Below are 12,922 nucleotides of genomic sequence, written 5' to 3'. Positions count from 1 at the left end.
TGGGGTGAATCCTTTCTGCATCTCCAAAGGCCTGGGCTGAGCTGCGAGTGCTGAGATGAGGTATGTGAGCTGCTTGGGCTGTGCTACATTGTGCTTTCTCATTTAAGCACCAGCCAATTAAGTCAAACATCATTCATTGCAGCAAATATGCCTCCTAGCTGACTGCAGATGTAAATCAGCAACAGGTGAGGTTCACGTATCATTGGCTCATGTCCACAGCAACAGAACTAGGCGCCTTCACCTGGCCAAGTTGACAACTGAATCTAACTACCACAAGGGGGTACCCCCCAAAATTCACACTTCCCCTTCCCATCTCCAGTCATTCACCTTTGTGGCACTTAGGGGAAATTTCAGAGCCTGCTTGGAGTGGGGGAGGAGAAACTTGGCACCTCAAGTATACGTCATTTTTAGAGGAGTTCTACTGTACAGTGAAGAAAAGAAATGGGGCATTTGGTGATGAGAAAGGGGGATCAAAGGATTTTTAAGTTTGTAAAACCTAAAGTTTGTAAAAATAACAGCATTACTTATATTTCAGTGGAATGATCCAATGGAGAATAGACCTGAATGTAAAATTGAAAACTATAAAACTTTGAAACAAAAATATGGGAGAAACTCTTTGTGACCTTGAGTTACATAAACAGTCTCATGTATAACACATAAGCATAATCCAAAATAAGAGGAAAAGTTCATAATCTCTACTTCATACAAATTTAACACTTTTTGCTCCCTGCAAGGCAGAAGAGAGTTAAAACATTAGCCATATTTTTGGAGAAAGTACTTGCAAATCACTTTTCTGACAAACGGCTTCTCAACAGAATACATAAACAACTCTCAAACTCCAACAATATGAGTGCAAACAACCCAAAGAAAAGAAGTGAACAGAAGATGTGAACAGACATTCCACAAGAGATATGGATGGCAAATAGGACTTGAAAAGATGGTCAACTACATCAGTCATTAGGAAATGCAAATTAAACTTGCAGTGATACACCGCTGCATGCTTACATGAATGGTTTGTTTTTTGTTTTTGCTTTTTGTTTTTTTAGCATAGGCAGGCACCAGGAATTGAATCCAGTTCTCTGGTATGGCAGGTGAAAACTCTGCCTGCTGAGCCACCGTGGCCCACCTTCCATAAATGGTTTTTGAAAAAACTGAAAACACCAAATGCTGATATGTATGTGGGACGACGAGAACCCTCGTATGTTACTGTTATAAATGAAAAATGGCAGGCACTTTATGACACAGTCTGGCAGTGTCTTATAACACTAAACATATACTTCTCATATGACCCAGCAATTGCATTCCAAGAACAATGAAAATTTATGTTCACATGAAACATGTACATGAATGATCACAAAAGTTTTTCAAGAAAGCAAAAAACTGAATACCATCCATGTATCCTTCAGCTGGTGAACATGCAATAGAATACTAGTTAGTAATAAAAAGAAGCAATGTATTGATCCACGAAATATGGACGAGTCTCAAATGCATTAGGCTAAGGGAAAGAAGCCAGACACCAGGGCTATATGCCATAGCACCTCATTTATACATTTACATAACAAAACTAAAGGGATGGAGAACAGATCAGTGCTTTACAGGGGCAAAGGGTGCAAGGATATTTTGACTACGAGACGGGCAGCATGAGAAGATGCTTTGGGACAATGAAACTGTCTGAATCTTGATTATCGAGGTGGTGGTTTCACAACTCCAGGCATTTTTCCAAACTCAGAACCATTCATGAAATAAAACACATTTTTCTGCATCTAAATTTAAATGCAATGCTTAAATGGCATTGAGGTTGATTGCACAAATATACTATGAAAGGATTCCAAAAATAAAAGTGATTACCTGAAAGTCAGGAATCTGGCAAATGAGGTACATAAGTGTTTCATTTATTATATTTCATTTTTTATGTCAGTGAATGTATTACCTGTCCAAAATGTTAAATTAAGTTTTGGGCACTACCTGTCAAAGAGTATCCCCTAATAAGCCCTGGGTGATTTTCCATTTGATGCATTTAGAGTTGAGGCACACTTTGGAAATCGCTCCCTTTTTTAGGTTCAGGCAAAACCTCTAAAGCTAAGCTGACCAAATCCATCCTTTGCTCCACCTCTGAGTGACCTTGGACAGCTGAGTTAACCTTGCCAATCCACAGGACTGGTGTGAGGATGCAGTGAGTTTTCACCAGGGGCAGCAGAGTGTTGCCTTCCCCTGCTATTGGTCTCCTGAGGACAAAGAATTCAGGGTCTGTGAGGGCCTCCGATCCATACGTGTTACAGGAAAGGTGTTTAACCACAGCTCCATCATACATGAAAGTATGTGCATCTATTACCGTAAAAATGAAATTTCTAAAACAAAAGGTACATATTCAAGAGTAAATCAATTTATAATGGGCAGTGATATCGCAAGCCATCAACGTGCATAAAGAGAAGTCTTGGAAAATGAGACGAAATGACGGTTCACATTATTTTCTAGCATAATGCCATTTAAAAAATACAGTGTCAGGCTTGTTGCACTTGGCATCATGTTCTCAAGTTTCACTCCTTTTGTTGCATGTATCAGAACTTCATTCCTTTGTAATATTTCATAGCATATATAGACCACGTTTTGTTGATCCATTCATCTGTTACTACCAAGAGTTCAGGGAAGGATGAATGCAGAGGTATTGCTATAGGGTACACAGTGTCAATTGAGGTGATGAAAAATTTAGAAATAGATCGTCGTGATGTTTGCACAATATTGTGAATGTAATTAGGCTCATGAGTTGTACACTTAGAAAGGTTAAAATGGGAAATTTTATGTCATATGCATTAAAACAATTTTAAAAATTGAGTGGCTTATATACTTAATGTTTAAAGATATCAAGATGCACAATGACATCTCAAAGATTATTTAATATGCTGGAAAGACTTCAGCATATTATAGATCATAAATATAAAAGTTTAATATATAGGAATATATTATTATATGAAAACCCTAAATTAACACAATGTTTCACGGTAAAAAAAAAAGTGTATTTTAACCAAAAATGACGTGAATGAACTTACGTGTACATTAGGATATTTTGTATGGAAAGATCGCATAAAGCACAAAATTTGAACGATATGCAAGAGAGTATTCACAGTGATTTTTTTACATGTTGGAATTGTAGGGGATTTTTATTTCTCATTTTCGCATAATTCCATCTTTTCTTTAAACATACATCGCTTTTTGAAAAAGAAAAACATTTGAAATAAAAAGTCTAAAGACAAAGAAAAACGGATCTGACTTTCAGCTAATATACATTCGGGTTTTTTTGCATTTCACTTTGCAGTTTTCCTGCCAGATTGAAGCCGGTCGTCTTCCCACGCCCACTCTGCAGCCCCGGGAAGGCGCTCAGGCCCGGACTCTGTGCTCCAGGTCCCCATGGGATGCACCTGCTCGGGCGCCCCCTGCAGGCCCGGAGGTGGTATCGCGGGACTGCCGCTGTCCAGGTGCTGAAGGAGGCGGGACCTCTCCTACCCCTTCAGCCCTCCCGTCACCATTGCGGACCCGCGTGGCCGCCACTTCGCGGAACGTGTAGGTAAGATTAAAGTCTTGGTCGTGATTCTCTCGGACATGCCTTTGCTCTTCTTTGTTTTTTGTCCTTTGATTTTCTCCAGTTCTCAGCTTCACATCAAAGTCACTTCGTAATTTCTCAGATTTGACTTTGAGTATTTTGAATTTACTGAATAATCTAAAGATGGTTTTCTTTACCAACAGGCTGCCACATTTCCCAAAGACTACGTTCATTTAACTTTTGTGGTTTCTGAAGCATGGTAAAATTGAAAATGTGTTGCAAAGTGGGGTGGAAAGGGAAAATCAACACCCAATGAATGTTAATGTTTAAAAGGGCTAGAACGCCTCTCATGGTGCACAGTTAGTGTCCCTGACACAGCCCACCGCTTTGGCTACTCAAGCATCTGATGTACACCCTCTTTCCTGTATATAGAACACACTCATCACAGCTATAAGGGAATCAAGACCTAAGTCCAACTGACACCCCCATTCAATTCAAATTCCAGGATATCTGGGTGAGGGACAATGCACCCCCATATCCTTGTGTGGGTTTTTGTGGTCTGTAAATCTATAAACTCAATGTCATTGTCATCCAAGAAGAATGTATTAACCAGATAATGACAATTTGAAATCCCATTTGAGACTTCTTGTTTCCATTATTGGCTAGGTTATTTGAATAAACTATCCAACATTTTAAAATTTTAAACCTGAATACTCTTACAATACTATTAAGTGAATGAATTAACTGAAAAGACTAATAGGATTTACAAAAACACTACTCAAATGAAAGCAGAAACCTAGATATAAAGTGAATATGAACTATACTTTTACTTTAGTGGCATTTTTCAATTCAGGAAAGTGAGAACCTCTCTTTTGATGGCCTCCTAGTAAGGGGACAAAGACTCAAAACCCAAGGGTGTTATAAGGAAGAGAGTCTGTAGAGATACCCTCCTCACATAAGAGGAGCTCTCAAAAGGTTAAACCTCAGGGTGATATAAACTGAAGTATAGGAGCCCTCCTCAAGCATGGTGACAGTTTGAGATTAAACTGCCTTGGTCATTTTGGCACCCCAATCCCTGAGCTTCATGTGACATAAACCTTGATTAGCAGGGTTCCAAAGACTCCTCTCTTGAAAAGGATACCTCCTCCAGATTCTACAAATATTATATCAAATATGACAGTTAATACACAAGGACATCCGCTAACAAGGACACTGACCCCGTGAGTGAAAAACCTGCAAAAAAAAACAGAGAATATAACAGACTCTCAAGAACATCAGTTGTTGCAGCAATCAGACACACATTATAAAATGGCCAGGCTTGTTATACTCAAATAAATGAAGTAGCATAATAACTTAATGACCATAGAAACATAAAAAGGAACCCTGTGGTGAGAAGACTGGGAATATTAGGAGAACAGGAAAGAAACCAGGCAACCTGGGATGTCATGAGGAATAGGAGATCAGCTGGAGAGGAACAGAGGCTCAGTGGTGCAGGGACCCTTGGGATATGAAAAGAGAACAACACTGATGGGATGTTATTCTGATATAGTAACTGAAATTTACCTGACAATCTCAACTCCTCACACTTCTCCTTGCCCCAACCACTTTCAGAGACAATTATTTTCCATATGCACAGCTCTCAAAGGCTTGGGGTCCTGATTTCATGAATACAAAATTTAAAATTCTTGCCGTTGGGTTCCAAAACACCCCTAAAACACATAATAAAGATGCTAATCTTGAAAGGCAGATGGTTTTTATTCGCAAGAGCCAAATTTCTGAGAGATAAAGGAACAGTCATCACATTTAATTAGCATTTCCCTGTACCAGGAAAAATTTTAATTCATTCACATTTAGTCATTGGGCCAACCCAGGCGCTGCAGCTGGTCCCATTTTACAATTGAGGAAACTGAGGCACAAAGAGAGGAATTCACTTGCCTAAATCACACAGTAAAGCTGAGCCATCAGACTCTGCAGCCCATGGCCTGGGCAGGTTTATTTTTTATTCTGGTAGTCTGACTATGAATATCTGGAGTTAAACAAGATAGCCCTGCCCCTCATTATACACCAAGATGAGAAATGGTGACCTGTGACAAGAATGAAGATCTGAAGGTGCAAGGATGGGATGAAACATATCCTGGTGACTTGGGGGTGTAGTCCGGCACACAGTGGGGGCTCAGCTGATATCTGCAGACTCTGCTGCCTGGGCAGCATCAGGGAGTGCAGAGGAGAAGGAGGAGAGCCCAAATGCCTTCCACGGCTCTCTATAGCCCAAATAAAAATGTCTGTGACTGGGTGCTGGCAGAACCCAGCATCAGTGTGGCGGTCCCTGTGGTCAGCCTGCAGAGAATCAGCCTGGTTTACACTTGAATACACCAGAGGTGGTAGTTAGGTTTCCAAGGGAAGGTGCCTAGTTCTTTTGCTGCAGACATGAGCCAGTGGCATGTGAACCTCATCTGTTGCTGATTACATCTGCAGTCGGCTAGGAGGCGTGCCTGCTGCAATGAATGACATTTGAGTTAATTGGCTGGTGTTTAAATGAGAGACTCAACGTAGCACAGCCCAAGCAGCTCAGCATACCTCATCTCAGCACTCACAGCTCAGCCCAGGTCTTTGGAGATGCAGAAAGAAATCGCCCTAGGGAAATTTTGGAACCCAGAGGTCTAGAGAGAGGCCAGCAGAGACCACCCTGTGCCTTCCCATGTAAGAAAGAACCTCGGTTGAAAGTTAGCTGCCTTTCCTCTGAAGAACTAAACACTTTTAACCAAATAAATCCCTTTTTATTAAAAGCCAATCCATCTCTGGTGTGTTGCATTCCAGCAGCTAGCAAACTAGAACAGATTTGGTAACAGAGAAGTGGGGTGTTGCTGCAATTTGCAAATACCAGTCATGTTGGACCAGTTTTTTTGGATGGATAAGGGGGCTATTTTGGAGGAAGTGTGAAAAGAATGATGGAGAAATCCTGGAGTGCTTGAAAAGACTGTTGGTATAAATGGAATCACTAACAATCTGGACAAAGGAGGACACAAAACGGAAAAATTGGAGTTTGCAGAATGAGAACCATGGATTTGGGTCTAAAGCCAAGAAACCCCAGCCAGCAGAGTGACTTTGGATATAAATGGAAAGGGTGAGTTTGCCCTGAAGGGCAAGAATGAGCCTCCCACCTCATTGCAGTGAAATGGTCGTGCAGCCTCAGGCCTTAGAAAAGGTACAACACTCTCCTTGGGGACTGGGGAGAGCCCGGCTGCCACCACATGGAGGGGTTGAGCATGTGCCCCTGAAATGGCAGAAAGCCCAGGGGTGGCCCTGATGCTTGGAGAGGGTGGAACCAAGGAAAAGGTGGTCTCTTCAGTGTCCCCCGAGGTTGCTTTGGAAAGAGGCAGGCCACTGTGCAGGCCCTTGAAAAGGGTTGGACTGCCACTTTCTAAAGCTGAAGGATAAATGACTTTCAGACTTTGAAATCCAATGGCGTTTGCCCTGCAGGTTTTCAGAATGGTTTGGGTCTTGTGACTCCTGTGTTCCTTCCAATTTCTCCCTATGGAAATGAAAACCTGTATCCTGTGAATGTCCTACTTTGCATATTGTCACCAGGTAACTTGCTTTGAGATTCATAGGTCCACAGTCACAAGAGAATTTTTCTCACTTTAATATCATCTAAGGTGATGTGTATAGTTGCCAAGTTGGAGAGGGGTGGACATATGATAGTTAGGTTCAAGTGCCAACTTGGCCAGGTGAAAGTGCCTAGTTCTTTTGCTGTGGACATGAGCCAATGGCATGTGAACCTCATTCGTTGCTGATTACATCTGCAGCTGGCTAGGAAGCATGCTTGCTGCAATGAATGATGTTTGATTTGATTGGCTGGTGCTTAAATGAGAAAGCTCAAGGTAGTACAGCCCAAGCAGATCAGCATAATTCATCTCAGCACTCGCAGCTCAGCCCAGGCCTTTGGAGGTGCAGAAAGAAATCACCCCGGGGAAAGTTGTTGGAACCCAGAGGACTGGAGAGAAGGCCGGCAGAGACCATCCTGTGCCTTCCCACGTAAGAAAGAACCTCAGTGGAAAGTTAGCTGCCCTATTCTCTGAAGAACTACACGTTTTTAATGAAATACATCCTCTTTTATTAAAAGTCAGTCCATCTCTAGTATATTGCATTCTGGTAGCTAGTAAGCTAGAACACCAGGCCCCACTTTCCATCCAGCCACCCCTACCCCTGAATCACTGTGGTCCCGGGAGCACCCTCTAAAACTGCAGCAGAAGTGAGAGCAAAGTTTTATTCCTGGGACTCTGCCAAGCCCAATGGGTGGAGTCAGGGATGGAACTAAGACCCTGTAGCGGGGGATCCCAGTGGACTCGCACTCAGCGGCTCCACGCGCAGCCAAAGCCCATTCTCCGCGCGCAGGATCAGCTCCGTATTTCTCCGTGGCTCGGTCTTGTCGGGCAGGAAACGGAATCTCAGCAGCGTGAGCGCCAGCACCGTCTTCATCTCGGTCATGGCGAACGTCTGCCCGATGCAGTTCCTGCCAGCGAGAGTGCGGCTCGGACCACGCCGGGGACTCCCATCCGCGCCCCCTTCGCCCCGGACCTGCCCCGGGGCCCCCACCCTCTCCTTCATCCACCTGAGGATAGAAGGGGCTAACCATGCTTGGGCCCCCTATGTGGACTTCCATGTCCCCTGAGCTTGGCCCAGAATCCAACCCCCAGCTCAGACCAGCAGGTGTGGAGGAGGGGGCTCTGAGCACACCTGGGATCCCTCCTTGGGCCCCACCCCCTTTCTCCAGATCCTTGTCCATCCCCTAGGGGAGGGCAGAAAAGGAGTTGGAACTCTAACCGCCTGCAACCTCCTCTCCACCCACAATCAGGCCAAGACCGAGCCCCAGACCCCCACCACGCTTCCCCCATCCCTGCCTGAGATGACCGCTTGCTTCACCTGGGCCCCGCTGAGAAGGGAATGAAAGCCAGAGGTGACCTCTTCTGGGTGTTCTCTGGGTCGAAGCGGAAAGGGTCATAGACCTGGGGTGGATAAGACATGACAGCTGGTGTGTGGCTCTCATAGGACAGCAAGACACCGAGAGACAGATGTATAAGGCCGGGGAGGCAGGTTTGATTTCCCGGTAGGACCTGCACCATCCCCCAGGTCCCCGCAGTGGTTACATCAGTGGGGGAGGGGCAGCACCTCAGGGTTCGGCCAGACAGATGGGTTGTGATGGGTCCCGAAAATGTCGATGAGGCAGATAACACCTGCCGGAGGGGAGGGGACAGTCAGGAGGAGGTCCGCACTGCCTGATGGAACCCCCTTCCTTCCCAGGAGCCTCCCGCACCATCACTGAAGTACCTTTGGGGATGACCCGTCCTTCCGGGAGTGCAATGTCCTGGGTACAGCAGCGGGAGATGACGGGCACCGGGGGATACAACCGCAGACTCTCCTTGATGCACATGGTCAGGAAGGGCAAATGGGCCAGGTCATCCCTGTTGAAACCCCCAAAAATAGACCAGGAGCAAAGACACTTCCCCTAGCCAGTACTGCCCTGTGAGTCTCTTCCATCACTTCTCCCTAATGTTCACTCTTTATAATAAAATAAATCTTAGATTAATCATTTGAGCATTAGAGAAGCAGCATCACAAAAATACCAGAGAAAAATGAGCCACCTAATTTTAAAAGTTCTGAGTAAAATCCAAGTTGACAAACTTCCATAAATATAAAATATTCTTCCTGGTAAAGAAACAAAATCAAAATCAAAGGTAAGTAAGAAAATAGGTACATCCAATGTTTTACTGTTATTTAACATTGTACTAGAGATACTAGTTAATGCAATTAGACAAGAAAAAAAGAAGAGTATAGTAATTTGTAGTATGGGAGAAAATATATCATTATTAGCTGATAGTGGTTTTATTTTTGGAAAGCACAAAATGACATGCAAAATACCTTTAGAAACAGTGGTAATTCAATTAGGTAACTACGTTTTTTGCCCCTTATTTTTGCATAGATATTTTAAATTTCCATAGCTGATAAAGTCAAATGGTTCAAATTTTGAAAACTCTTATAAAGGACACCCCTATGGCCCAGACCACCCACTTCTCCTCCCCAGAGGTTTTCCAAGTTATTATTTCTTTGTGTATCCTTCCAGACCTAATTTTCTGCATCAAAAAAAATATAGACTAGCATAGTATATACACACTATTCTGTTTCAGTTTCATGTAAGATTGTACAAATCTCTTCTTGCATATCTCCCGAGACTTGTATCAAAATAGGACTTCACTATTTTCCCATGTCTACTTCTAGGACTTTTAAGACTTCTTCTTCTTCTTCTTTTCTTTTTAACAATCTCCTAGTTTTGGGTAAGTTTTTTTGTTTTATTTTTCTTTCAAGTGCAAATCTTTCTTTTATCTGAATGTTATCTTGTTATAAGATATGAAAAGCAGATTGGACTCTTATATTTCCTAATGGTTCTTCAGTTGTTCCAAGGGCTTCTGTTAAATGATTCATATTTTCCCCCACCTATATAAGAAGACTTCTTTAGCATTTACTAAGTTGTTAGCTTTCTCCAGGGATTACATCCCAGGGAAATTCTTGGGCAGGTAGGTGGAGACATTTAAAAGGAGGTTCACTGCAGTGGAAAGTTTACAGCAGCCTGGGTCCACATGTTAGAGGAGGGGAGAGGACAACACTACCCAATGGTTTAAAACAATGAACTAAATGTATGTGGCACCCTGGTTGGTTGATAAAATCACAGTGATGTGTGAGAAAGAAAAGGAATTGAATGAGCTCAAAGCATTAGATATAAAGTCATGAACTGTAAAAGAACTAAGAAAAAGCATGCCACAGTTTTCTGTTTTAATATTTCAAGAAGTGGCAGGCTTCCTAACAAAGATGCAAATCCCAGAAGCTGTAAGTGGTGACTTACCTCAGTCTTATTTAAAGATGTGTGCACCACAAGAAAAAATAGCAATGGCAACGACAGATAGAATTCAATAGTACACTCTATAAGAAAAGGTATCATCAGACTCTGTTGTCAGGAATGGATTTGCTATAGTTACAAAATTTTAAAATTTGGAGGGTCTTTGATTCAGCAACTGCATGTCTAAGAATTTGTTCTACAGAAAAACAAAGAAACAACGTTCAGCCTACATGGATGTCCAATTATGTTATTGTAACCAAGCCCTGGAAGCAATCCAAGTGCTCATCAGAATGGGAACAGGTAGATAAGTCATGGTTCTGCCATAAGTGGAATACTATACAATTATCACAAAGGGAGAAATAGGGTCATGTGTTGCCTAACACAGTGAAAGCAGTTTGGAAGGTATTTTGGCAAAATCTATTCTAATTGGAAATAGACATACAAATGTCCTCAACAAAGGAATGGGCTGAGTCCACTGGAATGCTAGGTAATGTGCAGAAACACAAAAGTTTGAGTGAAAAGGACATGTGACAAATGTATGTGCAAATGTAAAGCGGAAGGTCTGGGAGGAAATATAATAAATTGATTGTTCTTGACACCCCTCAGGAAAGAGGGACATGATTTTTGGTGGGGGATGTCAAGGGTGACATTAGTGTCTCTTCAATTTTTTTGTAATTTTATTGTAATTTTTAATTACAATAACAACAACAAGAACAAGTTTTTTCTTGCATAAAAAGAGACATTATTGTCTCTTCAATAAGCCATATTTCTTGAAGATGATTGCATAATGATATAGCTTTCGCAATGTGACTGTGTGGTTGTGAAAACCTTCTGTCTGATGCTCCTTTTATCTACCTTATGAACAGATGAGTAAAACATATGGATTAAAAATAAATAAATAAATAATAGGGGGAACAAATGTTAAAATAAATTTAGTAGATTGAAAAAAATTCATTTTCCAAACCTTGTATTATGAAAGAAAAAGAGAATATTTTGAATATATATATATGTACATATATATGTGAAGGGCCCAGGGAGAAGATTCTGAAGTCTGAGCCAGGGCAAGGGATGGAAAGGAGTTGTTAGATTGAGGGACATTTTGGAGGTGGTGCCCTCCACTCCAAGCCTTTAAAACCAAGATTTAAAGCAAAATTATGCATTTGGGAAAAGAAACAAACAACAACAACAAAAATAGTACGTCTGGCTTATCACAAGAGGAGCTACTTATTGAACCCCACCAAAGTAAGGACTTCCACCAGTGGCTATCTGGGTGTCCTTCGAGAAGATAGCAGTTCTTTTAAGACTTCAACAGGGACACACACACACACACACATGAAAACACACACACACATCTCTCTTCATGGCCTGTGTCTCTTTGGCAGAAGAACTGTTCCCTCATTGCACCTACATGGTTCTCAAGAATCACTCAGGGTCTTGGTTGAGAACTTTTCCCTACAACAACACTATCTCTATCACTTTATCTGTCCTAGTTGAGTCCATGTGAGCTGGGCAGATCCTTGTCTGGGACTGTTCTCCCAGCTGGCTGGGAGCACCTGGAAGGCACAACCTGAGGCATGACCTTTCCTGGACTAAAATGAGCCTGGAAGCAGAGATGAGGAGGACGGTCAGCATGGGTGGGATGAATGATGGAGGTGTTTCTCAGAGAGAGTTGGGAAACTTTTACCCCCAGGTGTCCCCCATGAATCTGTGTCCTGAAAAACAGAGCAGGAAATATGGGTGAAAGGAGAAAATATTCAGGAAAGTGAAGATCTCCGGAAAACTACTTTCAGGGAAGAAAAGCATGGGAGGAGAAAAGAATCATATTGACTAAATATCCTGACCAGAATCTACCCTTCTGTGTGCCTCTAATTCTCCCAGAAGCCCTGGAAGCTGGAGACTGGTCCCATATGAGAGGAAAAAACTCAGTCACAGAGAAAAAGAAATGAACCATATTTTAGATCACACAGTAAATTAGTAGAGGATCAAGTACCCAGAACCAGCTCTTTCTCGTTCAGAAGTATACACCATTTCAAATGGCAGCCAGGCTGCATACACTCCTGCCTCTGGCCTCTCCTCCTGTTCCCATTACTCAATAATGGACGAATCAACGAAAAAAACTTCTATCTCCAACTGGAAAGCAGAGCCAGTGAGATGGCGTCGAGGAACGGCCCATGAGAACTTGCACTCACCATTCAATCTCCTCGGACTGGCGGTCTCTCAGGAGCTCTCTCACCTCCTGCCGGCAGCGCTCCTGGTATTCCGGGTGCTTTGCAAGGTTATACAGGACCCAGGAGAGGCTGCTGGCGGTGGTGTCATGGCCTGGGGGTGGGGAGGGGGCAGCCAGGTAAGCTTGAGTCTCTGGGCAGTTTCAGCACCACTGGGTGGACAGTTCCCTCCCAGGGAAGCGCTTGGGGAGGGTGGTAGAGGGTGGTGCAGAAGGGGGGTTCAGGGTCCACCCGCCAAGTCTCCGGGATGGAAACACTCCTTCCCCT

At 42.9% G+C, this 12,922-nt stretch overlaps 1 protein-coding gene across 6 annotated transcripts in view; it reads right to left on the bottom strand.

Moving 5' to 3' along the window:
- Positions 1-7,635: 7,635 nt before the first annotated feature.
- LOC143650759 (cytochrome P450 4F2-like) overlaps positions 7,636-12,922 on the bottom strand; it is a 49,470-nt gene continuing 44,183 nt past the window's right edge. For 5 of the 6 annotated variants that reach the window (XM_077121941.1, XM_077121940.1, XM_077121943.1 and 2 more), the window contains 5 exons: positions 12,620-12,749; positions 8,867-9,000; positions 8,708-8,772; positions 8,462-8,544; positions 7,636-8,051 (listed from right to left, as the gene is read on the bottom strand). In XM_077121941.1, coding sequence (XP_076978056.1) covers positions 7,853-8,051; positions 8,462-8,544; positions 8,708-8,772; positions 8,867-9,000; positions 12,620-12,749 — 611 coding nt within the window. In that variant the 3' untranslated portion in view covers positions 7,636-7,852. The remainder of the gene's footprint in view (positions 8,052-8,461; positions 8,545-8,707; positions 8,773-8,866; positions 9,001-12,619; positions 12,750-12,922) is intronic. The other variant, XM_077121944.1, reaches the window with a different exon arrangement.

This window comes from Tamandua tetradactyla, chromosome 11 (assembly GCF_023851605.1).
Source record: "Tamandua tetradactyla isolate mTamTet1 chromosome 11, mTamTet1.pri, whole genome shotgun sequence".
NCBI lineage: Eukaryota > Metazoa > Chordata > Mammalia > Pilosa > Myrmecophagidae > Tamandua > Tamandua tetradactyla.
Note: the sequence above shows the minus strand (reverse complement) of the source record. Positions and strands in the feature narration are given on the sequence as shown.